Source organism: Diabrotica virgifera, chromosome 5 (genome assembly GCF_917563875.1).
Source record: "Diabrotica virgifera virgifera chromosome 5, PGI_DIABVI_V3a".
NCBI lineage: Eukaryota > Metazoa > Arthropoda > Insecta > Coleoptera > Chrysomelidae > Diabrotica > Diabrotica virgifera.
Window position 1 is genome coordinate 9,799,186 of NC_065447.1, and position 25,871 is coordinate 9,825,056.

General features: G+C 33.3%; 2 protein-coding genes across 3 annotated transcripts in view; one reads left to right on the forward strand and one right to left on the reverse strand.

Moving 5' to 3' along the window:
• LOC126884930 (protein twisted gastrulation-like) overlaps positions 1 to 12,606 on the reverse strand; it is a 489,408-nt gene extending 476,802 nt beyond the window's left edge. Inside the window, exon 1 of one of the 2 annotated variants that reach the window (XM_050651282.1) lies at positions 12,479 to 12,606. The gene's annotated coding sequence lies outside the window, so the exon portion shown is untranslated. The remainder of the gene's footprint in view (positions 1 to 12,478) is intronic. The other variant, XM_050651284.1, reaches the window with a different exon arrangement.
• A 405-nt stretch (positions 12,607 to 13,011) lies between these two features.
• LOC114332701 (fork head domain-containing protein crocodile-like) overlaps positions 13,012 to 25,871 on the forward strand; it is a 28,076-nt gene continuing 15,216 nt past the window's right edge. The window contains exon 1 of the mRNA XM_028282528.2: positions 13,012 to 14,081. Coding sequence (XP_028138329.1) covers positions 13,268 to 14,081 — 814 coding nt within the window. The 5' untranslated portion in view covers positions 13,012 to 13,267. The remainder of the gene's footprint in view (positions 14,082 to 25,871) is intronic.

The window sequence follows — 25,871 nt, forward strand, 5'->3', positions numbered from 1 at the left end:
TTTGCAGTCATTGATTTTGATGGTTTACACTTTTTAAGATAGTCAACTGAAATTTAAATTTTAAACGTGGCCTATTGCGAATTCACAAACAGGACGAATTTTCAATATTTTGTTTGGCGTTAGAGATATCGCAAAAAGTTATTTGGAAAAATTGTTAGAAATATTATTCTGACCCCACATACCAAATTTCACGACAAAATTCGAACTTTTCGTTTTTTTCAGAATTGGTAGTCAAGATCCTAAAACATGCAATTGGCAGTTCGGAGATGCAGCTCGACACAACCAATGTCAAAGACTCAAAAAAATCTAGCCTACCTATAGCCCGAAAATACACGGCCAGGCAAGCGACAATACAGCCGCTGTGCTTAGCGTAATAGGCCTTGGGCCCGCATATAAAATTATTATTTATGACCACACCGTTGAAACCTTTTGTACTTGTTATTTGGATGGAGTCGGACAAATTTTGAGCTTGGCGCATTATGGTAGTGGGGCGTTTGTCTGTCAAGCGGTGACGAAGTTGTCAATTTTATGCAAGAAAAAAATTTATTACCACATTGGTCATTCTATTTTAATCAATGGATTTTATCATATAAACAACGAAAACAATTTTGTCGGACAAAAATATTGGGGCATATGACGCGTCGGACACGCTAAATATGTCAAATTTATGAAAATAATAAATTTATTACCACATCGATAATTTTAACGGTATCTATCATAAAACCTTTTTACAATAATGTGGTAACCTTGTCGGACAATTTTCACGGGGCATATGCGCAGTCGGACGCGCCGAAGATGTCAATTTCCTGAAATTTTTTTATTTACAACCATTTTTCCGACAACATTAGTAGGTTATAAGTAATTATATTCTTAATCAAAAAATCAAAGTGTCGGACAAAAATATTGGGGCAACTCGACAGTCGGACAAAAAATTTAATTTTTATTAGTAAAGTATACTTTCAAATTATGCTGGGTTCGTGCATCCCTTATCTTTACAACCATTTTTCCGACAAAAGTAGCAGGTTACAAGTAATTATATTCTTAAACAAAAAATGTAATTGTCTGACAAAAATGTTGGGGCAAACGAACAGAAAACTTAATTCTTTTAGGCTATCGACGAGGAGGTATTATCAAAAAAAAAATTTAAAACAGTGTTTCTCGGTTACTTTTGAATCGATTTAGCTAAAAATTGGTACACACACTAAGTAAAACATTTAAAAGTGTATGACGTAGAGCTGTACCCAAAATTTTCCCAAAAAAATTTCGGACAAGAGGGAAAATTTTAGAAAAATTGTGATCTGATATTTGCGTACATACTCCTTGAACAACGACAAACATCGTTCTGTAGTTTTTTTTCTCGAAATAAAAAAAAATTTCCGACACAAGTATCAGGTTATAAGTAGTTATATTCCAAATCAAAAAATCTAAGTGTCCGACAAAAATATTGGGGCAAATCCAAAGTCGGACAAAAAATTTAATTTTTATTGATAAACTATACTTTTAAAATATGCTGGGTTCGTGTATCTCTTATCTTTACAACCATTTTTCCGACAAAGGTAGTAAGTTACAAGTAATTATATTCTTAAGCAAAAAATGTAATTTTTTAACAAAAATCTTGGGGCAAACGAACAGAAAACTTAATTCATTTAGGCTATCGACGAGAAAGTAATATTAAAAAATTTTAAAAGAGTTGTCTCGGTTATTTTTGAATCGATTTAGCTCAAAATTGGCACACACTAAGTAAAACATTTAAAAGGGTATGACGTAGAGCTGTACCCAAAATTTTCTTAAAAAATTTTCCGACAAGAGGGAAAATTTTTGAAAAATTGTGATCTGATATTTGCTTACATACTCTTTGAACAACGACAAACATCGTTCTGTAGTTTTTTTTTTCCAATTAAAAAAAATTTCCGACACAAGTATCAGGTTATAAGTAGTTATATTCTATATCAAAAAATCTAAGTGTCCGACAAAAATATTGGGTCAAATCCAAAGTCGGACAAAAAATTTAATTTTTTTAATAAACTGTCTTTTAAACCTTACTGGGTTCGTGCAACCCTTACCTTTAAAACCATTTTTCCGACAACATTAGTAGGTTATAAGTAATTATATTCTTAATCAAAAAATCAAAGTGTCGGACAAAAATATTGGGGCAACTCGACAGTCGGACAAAAAATTTATTTTTATTAGTAAAATATATTTTCAAATTATGCTGGCTTCGTGCATCCCTTATCTTTACAACCATTTTTCCGTCAAAAGTAGTAGGTTACAAGTAATTATATTCTTAAACAAAAAATATAATTGTCTGACAAAAATGTTGGGGCAAACGAACAGAAAACTTAATTCTTTTAGGCTATCGACGAGGAGGTATTATCAAAAAAAAAATTTAAAACAGTGTTTCTCGGTTACTTTTGAATCGATTTAGCTGAAAATTGGTACACACACTAAGTAAAGCATTTAAAAGGGTATGACGTAGATCGGAACCCAAAATTTTCTTAAAAAATTTTCCGACAAGAGGGAAAATTTTCGAAAAATTGTGATCTGATAATTTGTGTACATACTCCTTGAACAACGACAAACATCGTTCTGTAGTTTTTTTTCTCGAAATAAAAAAAAATTTCCGACACAAGTATCAGGTTATAAGTAGTTATATTCCAAATCAAAAAATCTAAGTGTCCGACAAAAATATTGGGTCAAATCCAAAGTCGGACAAAAAATTTAATTTTTATTAATAAACTGTCTTTTAAACCTTACTGGGTTCGTGCAACCCTTACCTTTAAAACCATTTTTCCGACAACATTAGTAGGTTATAAGTAATTATATTCTTAATCAAAAAATCAAAGTGTCGGACAAAAATATTGAGGCAACTCGACAGTCGGACAAAAAATTTATTTTTATTAGTAAAATATATTTTCAAATTATGCTGGGTTCGTGCATCCCTTATCTTTACAACCATTTTTCCGTCAAAAGTAGTAGGTTACAAGTAATTATATTCTTAAACAAAAAATATAATTGTCTGACAAAAATGTTGGGGCAAACGAACAGAAAACTTAATTCTTTTAGGCTATCGACGAGGAGGTATTATCAAAAAAAAATTTTAAAACAGTGTTTCTCGGTTACTTTTGAATCGATTTAGCTGAAAATTGATACACACACTAAGTAAAGCATTTAAAAGGGTATGACGTAGATCGGAACCCAAAATTTTCTTAAAAAATTTTCCGACAAGAGGGAAAATTTTAGAAAAATTGTGATCTGATAATTTGTGTACATACTCCTTGAACAACGACAAACATCGTTCTGTAGTTTTTTTTCTCGAAATAAAAAAAAATTTCCGACACAAGTATCAGGTTATAAGTAGTTATATTCCAAATCAAAAAATCTAAGTGTCCGACAAAAATATTGGGTCAAATCCAAAGTCGGACAAAAAATTTAATTTTTATTAATAAACTGTCTTTTAAACCTTACTGGGTTCGTGCAACCCTTACCTTTAAAACCATTTTTCCGACAACATTAGTAGGTTATAAGTAATTATATTCTTAATCAAAAAATCAAAGTGTCGGACAAAAATATTGGGGCAACTCGACAGTCGGACAAAAAATTTATTTTTATTAGTAAAGTATACTTTCAAATTATGCTGGCTTCGTGCATCCCTTATCTTTACAACCATTTTTCCGACAAAAGTAGTAGGTTACAAGTAATTATATTCTTAAACAAAAAATATAATTGTCTGACAAAAATGTTGGGGCAAACGAACAGAAAACTTAATTCTTTTAGGCTATCGACGAGGAGGTATTATCAAAAAAAAATTTTAAAACAGTGTTTCTCGGTTACTTTTGAATCGATTTAGCTGAAAATTGGTACACACACTAAATAAAGCATTTAAAAGGGTATGACGTAGATCGGAACCCAAAATTTTCTTAAAAAATTTTCCGACAAGAGGGAAAATTTTAGAAAAACTGTGATCTGATAATTTGTGTACATACTCCTTGAACAACGACAAACATCGTTCTGTAGTTTTTTTTCTCGAAATAAAAAAAAATTTCCGACACAAGTATCAGGTTATAAGTAGTTATATTCCAAATCAAAAAATCTAAGTGTCCGACAAAAATATTGGGTCAAATCCAAAGTCGGACAAAAAATTTAATTTTTATTAATAAACTGTCTTTTAAACTTTTCTGGGTTCGTGCAACCCTTACCTTTAAAACCATTTTTCCGACAACATTAGTAGGTTATAAGTAATTATATTCTTAATCAAAAAATCAAAGTGTCGGACAAAAATATTGGGGCAACTCGACAGTCGGACAAAAAATTTATTTTTATTAGTAAAGTATACTTTCAAATTATGCTGGGTTCGTGCATCCCTTATCTTTACAACCATTTTTCCGACCAAAGTAGTAGGTTACAAGTAATTATATTCTTAAATAAAAAATATAATTGTCTGACAAAAATGTTGGGGCAAACTAACAGAAATCTTAATTCTTTTAGGCTATCGACGAAGAGGTATTATCAAAAAAAAAATTTAAAACAGTGTTTCTCGGTTACTTTTGAATCGATTTAGCTAAAAATTGGTACACACGCTAAGTATTACACTTAAAAGGGCATGACAAAGAATTGTACACAAAATTTTCCAAAAAGATTTTCCGACAAGAGGGAAAATTTCGGAAATTTTTTTTAAAATTTTAGAATGTCCTCTACAAGGCGGAACCCGACATCCGACGCCCTGAAGGGCACTAAGGATTATGAGAAAGAAGAAGAAGAAGGAATGTTCTCTACGTTACGTCCTTATAAATATTATAAGGTGTATTTCTACAAATTTTCAGTTTGATCTATGTAGATCTAACCGAGAAAAATTGTTTATAGTTCGCTTTGGTCTCCTTGATGCTTATTATTTTTTTATATCCCAGAAAACGGCTGTTCCCGTACATGCGACACTATATTATACAAGAAATTTTCGATTTTCTAAATGTGACTGAATTGAAAAAATTGGGCCAAATCCAATCTTAAAATATAGGAAAAGAGATATATGTCAACCATCCATTTTTTTCCAAGGGTGTGGATTTTACGTCCCATTTAGAGTCTGTTTTTCGTTCTCGTCCCCAAAACTCCCAAAAATTTAGAAAATTTAAGTCCGACTTTACAGCTTCCTTTAGTACTGAACATTACCTTTCCAAAGCATGTTTAATTTTGAAAATTCTTCTCTTCTTCTTCTTCTTCTTCTTCCTTTTATATAGACATTACTCTGTCTGTTTTTCAATGTGCCTCCAGTAAGTTGTCATTCCACCTTTTTCGTGGTCTTCCCACTGATCGTCTTCCTATTGGGGAACCTTCTCTGACCGTCCTTACTACTCTATTTGTTGTCATTCGGCTTATGTGGTCGTTCCATTCTACTCTTCTGCTTTTCACCCCATAGGCGTAACCAGGGGGTGGTTTTGGGGGTTATAACCCCCCTTTTGGATATACTTTGAGCTCTATACGCTTAACACAATTATTATTCCATACCCCCAGAGACCTTCAAGTAGACGTAACTCCCCCTTAGGATCATCCTGGTTACAACCCTGTTTCACCCAGTTATTAATGTTGTCCACCTTGCATCTCCTTCATATATCTGCACTTCTAGCTCTATCCCACAGCGTCTTACCATCGATTTTTCGCAATGTTTTCATCTCTGCTGTTTCTATAGCATTATTTTTGTCCTTTCTGTATCAGGTTGTGTTTCTGCCGCGTATGTCATTATTGGTCTGATGACTCTTTTGTAAATTCTGCCTTTCACTTCTTTTCTGATGTTTTTATTTCTCTATATTGTTTCATTCAGGCAACCTGCGGCTTTGTTTGCTTTATTCACCTGATCTTCCACTTTTGTTTCGAGCTTTCCGTAGCTGCATAGTGTGATGCCTAGATATTTAAACTCCATGACTTGTTCTATTATTTGACCCTCCAGCTCTAATTTACACCTTATTAGATCTGCTGTTATAACCATGCATTTAGTCTTTTTTAGGGAAATTTACATGTTAAATTTTCTAGCGGTTATACTAAATTCGTGCAGCATACGTTGTAAATCATCTTCACTTTGAGAGATTAGTATTGCGTCGTCTGCATAGCAGATTATTTTAAGTGGTTTTTCTCCCATTTGGTATTCTTTTTTTGTTCCTACTTTTTTTATTATTTCGTCCATGATCAGGTTGAACAACAGAGGACTCAGAGAATCTCCCTGTCTTATCCCATTGTAATTTTGAAAATTGTATATACCATTCAAAAGTTACCGATCTCAGAAATTTTATTCAATTTCTATTTAAAAAGGGAAAAATGTTTTTTCTCAAAGTTCGCATCACCCCGTGGAATATTCTAGCATCTATAAAATACTAAAATTAAAACCTAACTATAGCCTCATTCCTTCTCAACATTCAGTTTTTTCATTCATTCGTTTATGTTGGATAATAAAAAAGTTAAGGACTTTAATAACTAGCCATGTTTTTCATAGACAAAGTGTGTTTTTAAATGGCAAACTTTAAGGAGTAATTGTGCATGAGAAAATAAAGTCAGTTTGCTTTACGAGAAAAACGTATGTCCACAAATGCATCGTTTCCGAGATAGGGGGTGTTGAAGTTTTTCTGACGAACTGACGATTTATTTATTGCTTTAAAACCAGTTGACCAGTTGGTGGGTTTTAAGAGGTAGTTATTGCACATTTTTTAACTAGAGTTAAGAATTTAATATTCACCATTGGCGCGCATACGGGTAATATGAGCCGAAAAATACGTAATTTAATATGAAGTCAAAAATGTATAAAAATTAATTTTTTTTAAATTGTACCAAAACGCCCCATTATTTTTGTCCGACAAGTGATCCAATATGCATTACACATGTAAAAAAACAGTACAAAATAAAAATAACATCTGTGGTAATAAATAAAAAAATTTCAGGAAATTGACATTTTCGGCGGGTCCGACTGCGCATATGCCCCGTGAAAACTGTCTGACAAGGTTACCACATTATTGTAAAAAGGTTTTATGGTAGATACCGTTAAAATTATCCATGTGGTAATAAATTTATTATTTTCATAAATTTTAAGTTATTTTTCGGGTGTAACTTCAATGATATTATGCTAAAAATGATGGTGTATCGCATATTTAAAATGCGTTTATCTCGAAAACGGTTGAGTTTAGGAAGATGAAAGAAGTATACCTTTATTAAGTAAAACTAATAGGAAAATAAAAATTTTAATGTCAAAATTATACAGAGTGAGGGATAAAAAAAATTGAACGTAATAAATGAGTGCTGAAAGGCATATGTGACGCCCTCTGGGCAATGCATAATTTTTGGTAAGGAATTTAGATTTCTCGACCCAAGAAACCCCCAAATATAAAATTTCATGTTGTTATCTCATACCTATCAGGAAATATTAAATAATAAATAAAAAAAAAGTTTAACTTTGACACCCTGTATCTCGGCTCTTATAAACTTTGTACTAAGGTAAGTTAGCTTAAATCGGCCTATTTTAACCTCAGGAACCTGAGGTTAAGCTATGGCCCATTCTTTACCAAACACCCTGTATGCATAAAAATTACTTCTTCTTTTAATTGTACCAAAACGCCCCATTATTTTTGTCCGACAAGTGATCCAATATGCATTACACATGTAAAAGAACAGTACAAAATAAAAATGACATCTGTGGTAATAAATAAAAAAATTTCAGGAAATTGACATCTTCGGCGCGTCCGACTGCGCATATGCCCCGTGAAAATTGTCCGACAAGGTTACCACATTATTGTAAAAAGGTTTTATGATAGATACCGTTAAAATTACCGATGTGGTAATAAATTTATTATTTTCATAAATTTGACATATTTAGCGTGTCCGACGCGTCATATGCCCCAATATTTTTGTCCGACAAAATTGTTTTCGTTGTTTATATGATAAAATCCATTGATTAAAATAGAATGACCAATGTGGTAATAAATTTTTTTCTTGCATAAAATTGACAACTTCGTCACCGCTTGACAGACAAACGCCCCACTACCATAATGCGCCAAGCTCAAAATTTGTCCGACTCCACCCAAATAACAAGTACAAAAAGTTTCAACGGTGTGGTCATAAATAATAATTGTATATGCGGGCCCAAGGCCTATAAAGAGTGAGACAAATGCGAATTCTGTTCGGCTACTTTTTAGAGAGCCTGCCCTAGGGTAAAGCCGTCGTAGTAATGCTACGCTACGGGGAGCGTACAATAATTATTACAACTTCAGAGATGAATTAAAAAGTAGCTTTGCTTTATTTTAGATTTTTAGATACTTCGGTATTGTCTCAAAATTTATAAATTACAGTTTTGAAATAAGTAATTTATATTAATAAATAATTTATCATTGTACATTTGAAGAGGTTAGGCGGCGCCTACCTTGCCTACCCTGACGGGCCGCCCCTGTAGTGGGGAGACTGATTTTCATGTGCAATTAAGATTGCATCAGGGCTTGGTGCTTAGCTCTTATTTATTCTTATTAATATTGGATCAATAATTATTATTAATAACACCGAATTTACAGGGTAATGTTCCATGGTGCTTAATGTATGTAACGTTCTAAGACGCAAGACGCTGAGAGCGAGTTGGAACAAATATTGGAACACTGGAAACAAGCTCTTGAGAAAAAATTAAAACTTGGTAAGCCAAAAACAAAGTTTGGAATGTTCATTTAAAGATGGACTTAACTATACCTACTACAAATTAAATGATATCTTTGGATGGTGAAATTATTGTGAACAGTACCTACCTATTTGTTTTGAGTATGTTAATGTACAGCTGCGGTCACTGAAAAGTTTACACCTTCACTTTTATATTTATTTTGATTTATTTTTTGATTTATTTATTTACCTTTTATTTTGATTTTTTAATTTTAATCAATTTATTCTGGGCTCACCACTGATAATTACTGTCATTTTAACGTAAAACGTGCGTTTACGAGGTAAAAATTCAAAAAATCGGTTACTACATATGTAAGGGCGTAAAGTATTCGATGGCCGCAGCTGTACGTACATACCTACCTGGGATTTGTATTAGGTACAGAGTAATGGAGAAATAAAAGGAGATGCATGCGTAGAATTAGGGTTGTATGGATAAAGTGGAAGAAAGCGAGTGGTGGGTTATGTGACAGAAAAGTTCCAATGACATACTGAAGGGAAAGACTGAAAAGCTGAAATCTAGTGAGATATATAAATTATATAAAGACCAATTGATTAAGATGAACAGGACATGTGATACGCAGTAACAACAATAGCCTTATAAACAATGTGTTTTGGGGAAGACCAGATGAGAAAAGGTGTGTAGGACGGTCTAGAAAAAGGTGGAATGATGCAATCAGAGAGGGTCGGGTCTGGGGATAATGGGAGTGGGATAAAGGGAGAAATTTAAGTGATAGAGGACTGACAAACATAAAAGGCATTAAAAACGCGGCAAAGGCGCGAGTTTCTAAGAGTTCTAACGCCATTGATGATGATAGTTTCTAATAGGTAGTTTTCTCATAGTTAGAGTGATCAATATTGATAAGTATACTACAAGAACGAAACTTATCGAGAAATTAAATTAGGGAAGTGAACTCTTCAAAGGCACAAAGACAAAAGTAAGGATGATGCATGACTTTCGTTAAACGTTAGATCACACCACTGCAACATAAACATCAAAAATGAACACTCAAAAAAATTTAGTTCGTAATATTAGATAATTAACAGTGATTATTGAATAGTATTTCGTTGTAAAACAATTTCATTTTTTGTTTCAACAAACTTTTAGACAATGACGAATGTATTTGGTTAACATAACATCCATAAAGATCGGACGTCTGCGCTGGATGGGCCATGTTGAACGAATGTTGGAGACCGAAACACCAAAACATATAATGAAGCAAATACCAGTAGGGAGAAGGTCAAAGGGAAGACCCAAACTTAGATACATGGAACAAGTGGAACAAGATCTGAAAACACTAGAGATTACCCACTGGAAGAACAAAGCAAAGAACAGAACAGAATGGCGGAAAATCCTAGAACAAGCCAGGACCCAAAAAGGGTTGTGGAACTACTGATGATGATGAATGTATTTGGTTATTGTCACAATGATTGAATAATAATTGTGAAAATAACTAGAGTATGTACATTAATCAATAACACTCAATTTATTCAGCCAATAACTTAGTTTCGTATATTTAATAAATAATGTTAATTCTGGCAGCAACTTACTTTCTTGATTTCGTAGATGACAAGCAATTACCTTGGTTTATCGTGACAACGTACAGATTTCATTAAAACAATGTACAAATGTTGTTAATATAGAGTAATAAGTATATGATTATTGTATAGATGTAAACTGATTGTTGTGACAACGAATGCATTAATCAATCAAATACTGCGTTTAATAACCACAATCAATGCGTTAATGGTGACAATAAACGTAGTTGTTGAGACAATAAATCTTTTGCTTGACCATTTGAAATGTAACGGCTTTTCCTTATCGTGATACCCCTAGCTTCTCTATGTTACCATTGTTTACAAAGGAATTCTTTGTTAAACAATGCTGTTACCTCTGCCCAAGTGCCGAATAATAATTTCATTTCGTTTTCAAGTGTAGTCCGTAGTAGAAGGAAGTTTTCGTGTGTCTATTATCGTGAAATTTCGGTCGAATTCTTTTTAAATTTTTTTCGAATCCTGAGAAAACTAATTAATATTTTTGAAAAATTTAAACGCAGGATAAAATATTACAGTATTATCGAGGGTCTGAAGTCCCTGAGAACTTCTATAATGATTATTTTAATAAGTCACAGGGGTGAAAAAGAGAAAATTTAGTATGATTTTTAATTTCAAATATACCATTCAAAAGAAACTTTAAGGAACTTTCAGCCCTCGGTAATAATGTAATCTTTTATTCTGCGTTTAAATTTTTCAAAACTACCTATTAGTTTTCTCAAGATTCCAAAAAATGAATGCGTTTAAAAAGAATTCGATCGAAATTTTGCACTTACGCTCTCAAAAAGGATTAAAGTGTTATACATTTTTGGAATCACTATTTCAAACGCTTATAAATGAGCTGTCACATGATGTACTTTACCATTAAAAAAAATCAAAGTTATGCCTGTCACCTGAAGAGGGATCGTGTAAAGTTCGAAACATTGATGTTATAATACATGTACTTTGATTATTTTAAAAATCGACCTGTCCGAGCGTTTTGCTTATGTGCTAAAAATAAATAAGTTAATAATCAGGGAGGGGGGAGTGTAACACTTATTCCAGCGCACTGAAACATGATATGATTTCTCATATTATGAGAAATCACACAGTGTAAGTAAAGTCATTATAAATAAGTACATTCAGTAATTTATTAATATAAAATACGTTCATAGTAGGAATGAACGAAACTGATTGTAAGAATAAATAATAGAATTGCTTGTAAGAATAACCGTATTTATTATTGTGCGAATGAACGGAATTAATTGTAAGAATAAAAGGAAATAATTGAAGAAATAAACGAAATATGTACGTTAGGAGAAATAATACTGTTATTGACACAACGAATAGTCTTCGTCGGTCAATTAACGACGTTGTTGTTTCAATGAATAGTACCTATTCGTTGACTCAATGAACAGAGTTCGTAATATTAATAAAGTGATATTATGGTATACATAATGAATGTTCATCCATTCAATAAACGTAATACCTACATTGGCTCAACTAACTAAAATAATGAATTGATGAACATCGCTTTGTTGTTCCAATAAAACCAAGAATTGGACAAATTTTAAGTATTGCGTTTGTTGTCTGAATTCTGAATTAACATTTTTATTGATATTACGTACCTTTTTCGTTGAGTGAATGTCAAAATCGGCAAATGTGAGACATGTGACCAATTACCTGAACAGTAAGACAATTTGTAGGTCATCATTTAACAAAATCACTAGATTTGGAGTAGGTACACACAAAGATACCTAAGATATTGGCGACCAAACTGAAGAGCCTAAAGATGGATAGTCAGATGGTCTATGATCTTCGGGAACAGTTGGAGGCTGGATAACGAAGTACTATAAGTGACAGCATTGGATATAAACTAGACGAAAGGACGAGATCTATATCTAGAAATAAATAGGTATACCTACTTAAATAGGTAGTACCTAAACGCAAACCAATAGATGAAGGTTCTATAAAAGACATATTTATTACCTATTGCCTACCAAGAAAACCACACAATATAGTGTTTGAATAGGTGCCTAGTTTGAATATCTACTTAGTAGACTAAGTACAAGTTAAACATAAAACATAGTGAAATAAAAAACATGTTTAAATAATATGTTTCTTTTGTGTATCTTTTCTTCAACAAATATTTAGATTTACTGTTGTTAAGCAGTTCTTAATAACCTTAAATTTGAAATGTGCCTTTAAAGCCAATTTGATTGTTTAAATATGATTCTTGTACTTTACAGCAGGGTTAATAATGTTAAAACCTTACCTTTGTATGACAGCTCAGCTCACATGGTACCTATAATCCGACAGATAAAAACCAAACAGTAGTAGTTCATCAACAACACTTTTTCCCGCGTTGCTGTCATCAGCCACCACGAACTGAACTGCCCAGCGCAACCTCCCAATCTTCATTAAGCTGCCTTCACCCAGAGCAAGCTCTCCATTGTCTTTCGACCGTGTCCCTTCTCGCAACGTACACAAAACTTTTGTGTTGCTAAAAATAAAGTAAAAGCCTTAGAATAATTTCTACCAGGGCTTTATTGATATAATATTTCCACTTGCGAGCGATCTTTTTGCCTAGCAAAAAAATAAGCGCTGGGGCGGTGACTAGGCGTCCTGTAGCCGTCATGGTGCATTAGTGAAAGAGGGAGGAGCGTCGCTGTACATTGAAGGAGATTGGTGGGGCGGTGAGAGGGAGTGGCAAGAGTTTACAGAATCGCGCAGATCACCGCTTTAATTGCTTGGTTCCCCTGCCCTAGCGAGCCGACTGTTTTCACTAGTAACATTGTGTCTCGGCAAGAAGCAACATACACTGTTTTTACTTAATCTCTGTGTAAACCACCCTATGTTGTGTATCATAATATTAAGTGAGCTCCGACTTGTTTTTGGAAGATTGATTGGAATGAAAACACAAAACGTAACGTACTGTTGAAATAACAGTCGGTGTTTTCCTTTTAGAAAACTCCTGACACTTTTCGATTACAACTTGCCCAAGTTTTGTTTATTTTCTTTCGCTGCGGGACGTGTTTATACAAACAACTAGTGGAAAAACATCATGCATACTATATTTTCTGAGCATCCGACGGCTTACAACCGCTACAGCAGCTACAGTAGTTCGGCTTCAGCAGCTATAACAGCATCGAATCCGTACGCGTACGAGCAGTACTCTCGGTACGGGTATCCTTCACCATGGCACCATCAACAACATCCCTTAAGCACTGCCAAAGACATGGTGAAGCCTCCGTACAGCTACATCGCTTTAATCGCCATGGCTATACAGAACGCACAAGACAAAAAGATAACTCTAAACGGCATTTACCAATTCATCATGGAACGATTCCCGTACTACAGAGAAAATAAACAAGGTTGGCAAAATTCCATAAGGCACAATTTAAGTCTGAACGAATGCTTCGTGAAGGTTCCTAGAGACGACAAGAAACCGGGCAAAGGCAGTTATTGGACCTTGGATCCCGACTCATACAACATGTTCGATAATGGTTCTTACCTCAGAAGACGAAGGCGATTCAAGAAAAAAGATGCTCTTCGGGAAAAAGAAGAGCAGCTGAAAAGACAACAAATCCAGTCCGATTCTCCTATAAACAAACGCGAGGAGAAGCCTTTAGAAGATATCAAAAGCAAGTTGGAATGCAAGCCTAAAAGGGAGCCTAATACTGAATTGAGCCATTGTATGAGTACGAAATATGGCGATCCTAAATCGGTGATAGTTCATCAGGAACATGTAATGAGTGACGTTACGGCCAGTCTGCAGGCTATGGACAGTGCGGCGGCATTTAGTGTGGACAGTTTGATGACCAGTAGAGAACAGGCGATTAGTTACAGTAATTCTGCAAGACTGCATTCATCTGGAGGTATGTACACATGCTTTAAAACATTTCACTGTATTATAATACCTATATTATTTTACTATATGAGAGACCTGCGATTATTTTTCTGTCGTTATTTCCTCTCTAGCTTGCCAGTCATCGCTTAATGTTCGTTTTTGAGCACTTTTCATTTCTTCAGTTCTTTGGTATTTCTCTTGGCACATTTTTCTTCCCTTGGTCGCAATTTCGTTAGTTGTCCTTCTTTATTTCGTTCGCATACTTATATAAGTTCAAGACGCATTTTTGTTTCTCTATTGCCTTAATTGCTATGTAGGTATCAGCTGTCTTTGTTCAATTTTTGTTTCTTCTTCTTATGGTGATTTCTTTATTACTGAAGGTTGATAATAACTACAGCAAATTGCTCTCTATCTTGAGCTGTTCTTAGTATCGAATGTGTGTCCATGTATGTCCAGTTTCTTGCGTTCTTCAGCCAGGAGCATTTTCTCCTCTCTGTACCTCTTCTTCCTTCCACTTTCCCTTCCATTATGAGTCGTAAAAATTTGTATCTTTCTCCTGTGTAAATTTTTGTTTAAAAATATTTATTTTAAGAATAAAGGTGGGTTTATATCGTCCGACACGGCAACGATTCGATTCTGATTTCTTATAGGTACCTACCATTTACACGATCAGAATCAAATTAGTTTTAGTTAGTAAGCTTTACTTTTACTATAAATACCTACCAGTGGCGGCCCGTGGCTTTAGGGACAGGGTCGGCAAGGTTTTTTCTCCTCAGATAGGTATGTCATCTAATTAAAAGGCTTCAATTTCATAGAAGATTTTTGGTTTTTGTTTTTTTTTATTTTTTTTTATTTTTTTTTGTAAACCTGTTTATAAATTAACTCTAGTCTATGTTGTTTCGAAGTAGCAAAATGGGTTATAACGTCATTGTAAAATTTATTATTGTTTTGGAGAGGTTTTAAAAGTTTTTTTCTATTGACATTTGAGACAAGTTTGACATTCTCTCTTGTTTCATGGTGTTTCGACAATACGTTTTGACTTTTTTGAGACAAGAGAAATCCCGTTCATTTGAGGCAGAATTTGCCCACATTTGAGCACAATAATTTATTAAATTCGGGAACAGTTTGTTGTACTTAGAATTGCAGTAGGTATATAAAATTAAACATATTTTGTATCCCACCTTCCGAAAATATTTAGATCAGCATATAAAACTGTTAATCCATTTTCTTATTTTATTTGAATAAAGAATGATGGATAATTTTTAATGAACTTGTCTAATAGATATTTTGAAAATTCCTTGTAAATAATAATTGAGTTATCCTTCCGCTCAAAAAGGTCCGGAACATTGTTTAAATAATCAAAATGTCAAAAAATTAAGAAAAACTTCGATTTTTTTCTTCGTTTTTTGATTTTAACTTGCAAAGTATTCACTTCTGAGAAAAGTTACACTGACATAAAAGTTGGGTAACTAAATTTCCTACAATATAGGATTGGTTAAAAATTTTAAAAAGTGTCATCCTTGTTGCAATACAGCAATAATTGCGAAAAAAACATAAAAAATAAGTATTCGCATTTTACGTTTTTCAACCATTTATGCTAACACTTACGACCTTCATATTTTAACCAGAAAACCTTTATGATATAATAAAACAATACTGTAAATTTCATTAAGATCGATTCAAAACATTTTGCAAAATACTGACAATAAAGCAGATAGTAAGTTGGTTTTTTTTTTACATATAGAAGAAAGGTACAGTATTCTTCTATACGTAAAAATAAATTCAACTTGCTGTCTGCTTTATTTTCAGTTCTGCAACATTTTGAAAAAATTAATTTTTTTGCGAAAGCTGGATTGCAAAATTTATCTTGCAAAATGTTTTGAATCGATCTTAATGAAATTTACAGTATTGTTTTATTACGCAACTTTTATGTCAGTGCAACTTTTCTCGAAAATGAATACTTTTAAAGTTATAATCAAAAAATGAAGAAAAAATTCGAATTTTTCCTTTATTTTTTGACATTTTGATTATTCCAACAATGTTCCGGACCTTTTTGAGTGGGAGGATAACTCAAATATTATTATATAAGTCACCTCTCAACGTCCAAATTAAATCTCAACGTCCAAGTACGTGTTTTGTTGCCGTTTGCAGATCACCGCTGTGCTCGGCAGACTTGCAGTACTTGTCAATCAAATAAATACGGGGAATGTATAATTGGTTGTCTATCGGCTAATATTCCATAGCGTCTTATTACAAGCAAATGCTCAACTGGGTACGGCTAGCCGAAGCGGGCCATGAATTCACACAACCGCAGTCGGGTGTATGGCTGGCTAGGATCCTTAATTTGGAAAGTCTCTTACGCACAGTGCACACGGATCACTTAACGTATCAGATCGTTCGAATTCTTTTAAAAACAATGAATAAAATTTAGTCTGTATTATCTCAGATATTTATTTCACAGAAACGAATATCATCAACTCTGATTAACTTATATATTTAAAAAAATCTATAATGTGTCCATAAATGTGTGGGTCGGCACTGCCGACCCTGCCGGCCCTGACCTGCCGCCACTGATACCTACATTGTTTTAGTGTTTTTGTTTGCAAATATGAGACAGTGTTCTTCCAATGATTGTGAATAAATAAGAAAGACCTGTGGTGTTGTTTTTTTCATTTTCGATTTAATAACGATAACAGCTCTGTGAAGTTGGCACCTCTAAATACGATTTTTTCAAAAAAAATGTTTTTTTAATTGTCTATCAAATGTCCACTCTTGTCCAGCAAACAATTTTTTTTGTCCACCTTTTGTTTACGAGATACTAAAAAAAACGTGAAATAAGGCCCAACACCCCAAGTCAAAAAAACGTCGTAAAAACTGATACGTTTGATTGTCCAACTGTTGTCCACACTTGTCCAGGCATTTTTTTTAATTGTCCACCTTTTATTTATTTAAATTAGCAATAATTATCGTTTGCTAGTAAAAATGCCAAAAAAATAAGAATTTTTGGAAATTTTTTTCACGTTTGATTGTCCATCGAATGTCCACCCTTGTCCAGCAAAAATTTTTTTTTGTCCACCTTTTGTTTACGAGATACTAAAAAAACGTGAAATAAGGCCCAACACACCGAAGTCAAAAAAACGTCGTAAAAACTGATACGTTTGATTGTCCAACTGTTGTCCACACTTGTCCAGGCATTTTTTTTTAATTGTCCACCTTTTATTTATTTAAATTAGCAATAATTATCGTTTGCTAGTAAAAATGCCAAAAAATAAGAATTTTTGGAAATTTTTTTTCACGTTTGGTTGTCCATCGAATGTCCATCCTTGTCCAGCAAAAATTTTTTTTAGTCCACCTTTTGTTTACGAGATACCAAAAAAACGTGAAATAAGGCCCAACACACTGAAGTCAAAAAAACGTCGTAAAAACTGATACGTTTGATTGTCCAACTGTAGTCCACACTTGTCCAGGCATTTTTTTAATTGTCCACCTTTTGTTTATTTAAATTAGCAATAATTATTGTTTGTTAGTAAAAATGCCAAAAAATGAGAATTTTTGGAAATTTTTTTTCACGTTTGATTGTCCGTCGAATGTCCACCCTTGTCCAGCTAAAAGTTTTTTTGTCCACCTTTTTTGAAAAATATAGTTTAAAATAATTTTTCGGACTGGGAAAAAGTGCAGTTTTCCGAATTCGAGATAAAGTCGTCAAAACTGACAGGTTTCGATTGTCCAATAGTTGTCCACACGTGTTCAGGCACAAACGTGTTCAGGCACAAATATGAAAAAAAATTTCAAAAATAGTATATTACATAACTAGGACTTGTTTTATTTACGAGTGTGAAGTTTGTACCCAGAGGCGAAGCCGAGATTTACAATCATACGAGTAAATATTAGATTTGTTTTTTTCTTCTTGACATTTTTATTAAAAAACTACAACTATTCCTATAATGAAGAAAAAAGTTGAAAAGTAAAAAAAATGCCTGAACACGTGTGGACAACTATTGGACAATCGAAACCTGTCAGTTTTGACGACTTTATCTCGAATTCGGAAAACTGTACTTTTTCCCAATCCGAAAAATTATTTTACACTATATTTTTCAAAAAAGGTGGACAAAAAAGCTTTTAGCTGGACAAAGGTGGACATTCGACGGACAGTCAAACGTGAAAAAAAATTTCCAAAAATTCTTATTTTTTGGCATTTTAACTAGCAAACGATAATTATTGCTAATTTAAATAAATAAACGGTGGACAATTAAAAAAAATGCCTGGACAAGTGTGGACAACAGATGGACAATCAAACGTATCAGTTTTTACGACGTTTTTTTGACTTCGGTGTGTTGGACCTTATTTCACGTTTTTTTAGTATCTCGTAAACAAAAGGTTGCCAAAAAAATTTTTTGCTGGACAAGGGTGGACATTCGATGGACAATCAAACGTGAAAAAAAATTTCCAAAAATTCTTATTTTTTTGGCATTTTTACTAGCAAACGATAATTATTGCTAATTTAAATAAATAAAAGGTGGACAATTAAAAAAATGCCTGGACAAGTGTGGACAACAGTTGGACAATCAAACGTATCAGTTTTTACTACGTTTTTTTGACTTGGGGGTGTTGGGCCTTATTTCACGTTTTTTTAGTATCTCGTAAACAAAAGGTGGACAAAAAAGATTGTTTGCTGGACAAAAGTGGACATTTGATGGACAATTAAAAAAATTTTTTTTTTAAAGAATCGTGTTTGGAGGTGCCAACTTCACAGAGCTAACGATAACCACGATGATGCACATGCACCATTTGTCGTCTGTAGAAAAATAGTTTTTCCACTATGCAATAATAATTAAACTGTATAAGGATCTACGACTATATAGCTGTCATTGTTCGTTCCCTATCATGTTAGCCTTGTTTTTCTTTTGTAATTTTAAGTTTCTTGGTAGGTATTTTACGGCCTCTTTATTTCTTGAGTATGTTCATCTCTTTCTAGGACACATTTTTCATTCTTTTAATAATTATTATTCGTGCCACAAATTACCTACCTTTCTTGTTCGATACGGTTTGAAGAGTATCATTTGTGTTTGTCTTTTGTAATGTTCATTTTTATCTTTATCAATAATAATTCAAAACAAATTGTTTTATTTTATTAGTTTATTTTTATTTTATAAAGTAGATATAGTTCTGCAATCGAACTAAGACAGTCATTAATATTCAGCTCAGTGGGTTTCTATTCTTTGAGATTTAAAATTCTATCAACAAGAAATCTACCTGTGTCATAAAGTGATCCCTTGTTTATTTAAGTACATATTTCCAGCAATAATACCGCGCAGGCTGAATATTAATGAGTCTCGTAGTTCTATTGCAGAACTATATGTAATACACTTTCAAGTTACGCACACTATTAGATATTATATTCAGTATTTTTATATTTTCTAAGTGAATTTTATACTCTCATTAACTATTTTTTGGAAAATTTATTATTTTTTTCTTCGTCTCTTCTTATTCCTCCTCCTCCTCAACTTTTTTCCTTTTCAGGGGTTGCTATTTCTTACCCTTTTTCGCCACTCATTCCTGTTCATCGTTTCTTCTTAATTTAGGTAAACCTTTCTCTTCCAAATCCTCTGCTACACAATCCTTCCATCTTCTCCTCGGGATTTTTCTTCTATCCCTCAACTTCTAACAGCTCTATCCTTCGTCCCATATAGTTCTCATTTTTACGTCTGATCACCAAAACATTGCAGTCTTTGTTGTTTTGACACATTTTAGAGACTGTGGTCAGTTCGGTTCTTTCTCTAATCACATCTCTCCTGATCTCTTTCGTTCGTGTCTTCTCAGGAGCTATAATAATAAGAGAATATGATAAGGAAAGATATGATAAGGAAAAAAAAGATATGATAAGGAAAATACAAGGGGTAGAAGGAGATACAGAATGAAGAGATAATAAAAATACAAAACCTCAATGAAAAAATTTATTCCAGGGATAATTGGACTTTAAAAATAAGACATGTGACATGTTGGCAGGACCGGAATAAGTTGGTGTGCAAGAGGGTGTAAATTGGAATCCCTGACCACGAATTGATGCAAAAACAGATCTGAATGGGAAGCTTACATCTGACGATGGACGAAATAGCTGTTGATGATGATGCTATTGATAAAGGGCCTAGCCGGGTAAGATGATGAAAAGTGCCCCAACTCGATTCGAATTCCATATAGGTCACCGTTTAGCAAATATAGTGAAACTAACTTTCTGAAATTTTTAGCCCCCTAGGTGGTCATGTGACCCTCCGAGAGCCTAATTAGGCTTTTTAAGTTTTTACTTTTTATCTCAGCCGCATCGAGAACTAGCGAAAAACGTTAAATAAAAAAGTTGTAAGCTTTAAAAAGTTCTGTCCGAAAAAAAAATTATTTTTAATTTTTGGTGGGAAATTTAAATTTTAGAACGATTTTAAAATTTTAAATGAGCATAAAACAATAACTAAGACATTCGTTTTCACGAAAAAAATATATAACGTGTATTTTTGCATAATATTTCACCCTGAATTTTTTCAAATTTTTAAAATTGGTGAAACGTACCTTTAAAAATAAAAAACCGCATTTTTTTGGTTTTTTTTTTCGTTTTTTGATACAATTTTATACATATTTTTCAAAAAAGGTAATACCGTCACTAAAATAGGTAAAAAACTGAAAAATAATTGGGGTTTGCTTAATAAAAATTTTTTGTAATCCCATCCATTTTCAATATACAGGGCGTTGAAGAAAACAACATTTTATACATTTTTTACGATTTTGCCGAAACTACTGGCAACATTGTAATAAAATTTGGCGAGTTTTAAGAGGTAGTTGTTGTACATCTTTTGACATACAATTAAGAATTTTATATTTATCATTGGCGCGTATACGGGTAATAGTCTGAACTTTTTAAAGAAAAAAGATAGTACACCACTGACATATTTCAAATTAACAAACCTTTTTGAATTCCTCGTTTAATTTGTGACAAAAAATCTATCTTCCTATTTTTTCATACGACGCGCCATTTTTATTCAAAAAATAAAAAAATCTTAACCCTTACAAAGTATTCGAACTTCTATTAGTAGTTTCTACATCTACATACGTAAACTCATACGTCCATTATAAAAACTAATTCGAATACTTTGGAAGCGTTAAGATATTTTATTTTTTTGCAGCAAAACGGCGCCTCGTATGAAAAAATGATAAGATAGTTTTTTTATCGCAAATTTAATGAGGAATTTTAAAATGATTTAAAATGATTGTTAATTTGAAATATGTCAGTGGCGTACTATCTCTTTTCTTTGAAAAGTTCAGACCATTACCCCTAAGCGCGCCAATGATGAATATCAAATCCTTAATTGTATGTCAAAACATGCACTTAAAACCCGCCAAGTTTTATTACAATGTTGCCAGTAGTTTTGGCAAAATTGTAAAAAATGTGTAAAATTTTGTTTTCTTCAACGCCCTGTATCTTGAAAATGGATGGTGTTACAAAAAATTTTTATTAAGCAAACCCCAGTTCTTTTTAAATTTTTTACCTGCTCCAGTGACGGTGTTACCTTTTTTGAAAAATATGTATAAAATTGTATCAAAAAACGAAAAAAAAAAACCGAAAAAATGCGGTTTTTTATTTTTGAAGGTGCGTTTCACCAATTTTAAAAATTTGAAAAAATTCAGGGTGAAATATTATGCAAAAATACAAGTTATATATTTTTTCGTGAAAACGAATGTCTTAGTTATTTTTTTATACTCATTTAAAATTTTAAAATCGTTCTAAAATTTAAATTTCCCACCAAAAATTTAAAAAAAAAAAATTTTTCGCACAGAACTTTTTAAATCTTACAAATTTTTTATTTAAAGTTTTTCGCTAGTTCTCGATGCGGCTGAGATAAAAATAAAAACATAAAAAGCCTAATTAGGCTCTAGGTGGGTCACATGACCACCTAGGGGGCTAAAAATTTCAGAAAGTTAGTTTCACTATATTTGCTAAACGGTGACCTATATGGAATTCGAATCGAGTTGGGGGCACTTTTCATCATCTTACCCGGCTAGGCCCTTTGGAAAGGGCCATCTAAAATTCTGAAAAATTAATTCTACGAGGGCTTATCGAATAGTAAAACATAAAGAGAGACTGAGAATCAATGAAAAGAAGATTATGAAGAATTATACTAAATTCGAAATCGAGACCAAAGTGGGTCGTTTACAATGTTACAGTTGAATAATAAAATACTTCAACTTTCAAATTTTATTTGCTTCTACAATAGGCAAATAATTTTTCAATACATTCTCGTATATTCAGCACTGTGGATTCAATAGATATTAAACATACACAAAAAAAATAATAAGGGATGTGGAACATTTAACAGAATAATGAAATGAGAGGATAGTGGCTTTAGGAAAATGAAACAGTAAACATTGACAAAGACAAATCAATAACGTTATAGTAGAGAAGAAATACCTCCAGGACCTCAAAAATTTGTCTAAATACATAATTCAACAAAGAAAACAAGCAGAGGAAGGAAATTTGTTTCCAAGATACTAAAAAAATGACACTATAGAGAAACTACATATTTTAAAAAGTGTAGAGAGAAGTTGAATATTAAATTAAACATTAAAAAAGTTGAACGATTGGTTGTCATCATTAAGTCTTCTACCAAAAACTAATTGAAACTAAGAAGATCAGTATATAAGCAATACTAAGAAAACAAAAACAATAAATCTACATAATAAGAAATTTTTCTACAGCTTTTAATATCTCTATTTAATCTCTCGCTCCAATAATCGCTCCAATAAAATCATGGATACAAGGCGGCTCAAACAAGACAAGACCTATGCGGAAACGAAATTTAAAATAAACGAGAACTTAAGGAAAGTCAAAGAAGATAGTGCGGAAACTCTGACTGTTGACCAAAAATGGGGAAAAATTCAACATGCCTTAGTATCAGTTGGAAAAGAAACACTCAAACCACTTGGAGAAAAAACAAAATCTTGGATGACAGTAGAAATTCTTGAACTTATGGAAGAACGAAGAAAACATAAAACAAAAGACCCGAATAAATACAAAGAAATTCAGAGAAACATCAGAAATAAAATTCGAGAGGCAAAAGAGAAGTGGCTCTCCGACAGATGCAAAGAAATAGAAGACCTGGATAAAAAGTATGACAGTTTTAATTTACACAAAAAAATCAAAGAAATGACAGGTTCTAGAAAAAGCACAAGAACGAATACCCTTAAAAATGATAAAGGGGATATTATTACTGACGTGAAGGAGAGATTGTGTCAATGGACCAATTACATCCAAGAACTCTTTAATGATGAAAGAGGAGAACTGTCATTAGAAATCACAGACGATACCGGACCACCAATATTAAGAGACGAAGTCATCTATGCCATTAAAAACACGAAAGAGGGTAAAGCTACTGGACCAGATGATGTGCCCATCGAATTATTAAAACTTATTGATGAAGATGTTATTGATGTAATGGTTGAACTCTTTAATCTAATATATCAGACTGCCACAATCCCCAAACAATGGCTGCAATCGACCTTTGTAGCAATTCCCAAAAAGTCAAGTGCAATAACCTGCTCGGGTCACAGAACAATATCTTTAATGAGTCACACACTTAAAACATTTTTGAAAATAATACACAGTAGAATTGTTAAAACTCTCGAATATGAAATCAGTGACACACAATTTAGCTTTAGAAACGGTATGAGCACACGAGATGCTTTGTTCGGCTTGAATGTGCTGGCCCAGAGATGCATGGACATGAATCAGGATATGTACTTATGTTTTGTAGACTTTGAAAAGGCATTTGATAAAGTTCAACATAAAAAGCTTGTAGATATATTAAAAAACAAAAATATTGACAGTCGTGACATGAACTACTACTACTACTATCGGTTTACAGCGTTCTCCGACGCCTTCCGACTCCTAACCGCCATTCTTCTCTGTTTAACCATAGACCTGGAGGGATTTCTCTTTCCTCTAGTTCTTTTTCAATTCCCTCCCTCCAGCTTCTTCTCGGCCTTCCTCTTTTTCTTCTCCCTTGTGGTGTCCATGCCAAAATCTGTTTAGGGATCCTGTCATCTGGCATTCTCTGTACATGGCCGTACCATACCAATTGTTTTGTTTTTTTGTCATCAAGTATTGTATGTGTTACTCCCATCATTTCTCGTATTCTCTCGTTCGGTATCCGATCTCTTCTTGATTTGCCTGCTGCTCTTCTCCAGAAGTCCATTTCTGTTACTAGTAACATTTTCTGCGCTCTTTGTTTCAGTGGCCAAACTTCACTGCCATATGTGATTATACTTTTAAGTATGCTATTGTATATGAGCTGTTTGTTCGCTTTAGATATTGTCTGGTCCCACAGAATGCCGTTCATCATGGATATGGCTTTTCTACCCTGCATGTTTCTGTCTTTTATAGCAGCATCGAGTGTTCCATCTTGAGTTATCTTCATGCCCAGGTACTTGTATTCATCGCAGTGTTTAATTTCTACCCCATCGTCTAATGTAATGGACTGTTTTGTTCCTCCAATACACATGGCTTCAGTTTTCTTAATGTTGACTTCGAGACCCCATTTGTTATATTCTTCTATTAGCTTCCGCGTCATGTAACTTAAGTCGTCATGATCTTGAGCAATCAGAATTTGGTCATCAGCGAAACATAGAGTGTATAGTGTTGTGTCGTCATTGAGAGGGATTCCCATGCCATTACATTTTCTTTTCCACAGCTTGAGTGCTTGTTCCAGATAAATTTTAAAAAGGGTAGGCGAAATACAACAACCCTGTTTCAATCCTTTCGTGATCTTAAATCCCTCAGACATCCTTGATCCAGTTTTAATTTTTGCAGTAGTTCCATTATACAGACTTTGGACTGCTTTGATAAGACCATGTTTAATGTTGGTTTGATAAAGGGTTGACCATAGTTTGCTGAGGGGCACACTGTCATATGCTTTTTGTAAGTCTACGTATACCAGGTGAACTTCTTTATTGACGGCTGTTTTTTTCTCAATAACTTGCGTAATAGAGTACAGGTGGTCTACTGTGGACCGCCCAGCTCTAAAGCCAGCTTGCTCCTCTGATTCGTAATCTCTATAGTCATTTTCTATTTTATTCTTAATAAGTTTCCCATACATCCTACTTATTGTGCTGTTTACCGCAATTCCTGTGTAATTTTAACATTGATCCTTGCTGCCCTTTTTGTGGATTGTTGACATGATAGATAATTTCCATTCTTTTGGTAATTCGGCACCATTTAAGCAATCTTGGAAAAGTTTTCCTGACATGAAAATTATATCTAATATATATTGGAATCAAACTGCCAAGGTAAGAGTTGACAACCAGGACACCCAAGATCAAAATACAGAGAGGAGTCCGTCAGGGTTGCGTGCTGTCTCCACTACTTTTCAATGTCTACAGTGAAGCGGTATTTCAAGAAGCGCTCTCAAATTCAATAGAAGGTATATCTATCAATGGAGAAGTTTTGAACAACTTACGTTTTGCAGACGATACAGTAATAATAACAGATAACAACAATGATTTACAGAACGTAATGCAACGCCTTAATGAACGCTGTCATGAGTACGGACTGAAGATGAATTTAAAGAAAACTAAATGCATGATCATAGCTAAATCAGCACACGCAAATATCCAGTTAACTATTGAAGATACTGTAATTGAGAGTGTGGATAACTACAAATACTTAGGAACATGGATAACATCAAATGTAGACCAAACCAAAGAAATTAAGACACGTATTGAAATAGCACGTGTATCATTCATTAAACTTAAAAAGTTTCTTTGTTGTCGGGATATAAGG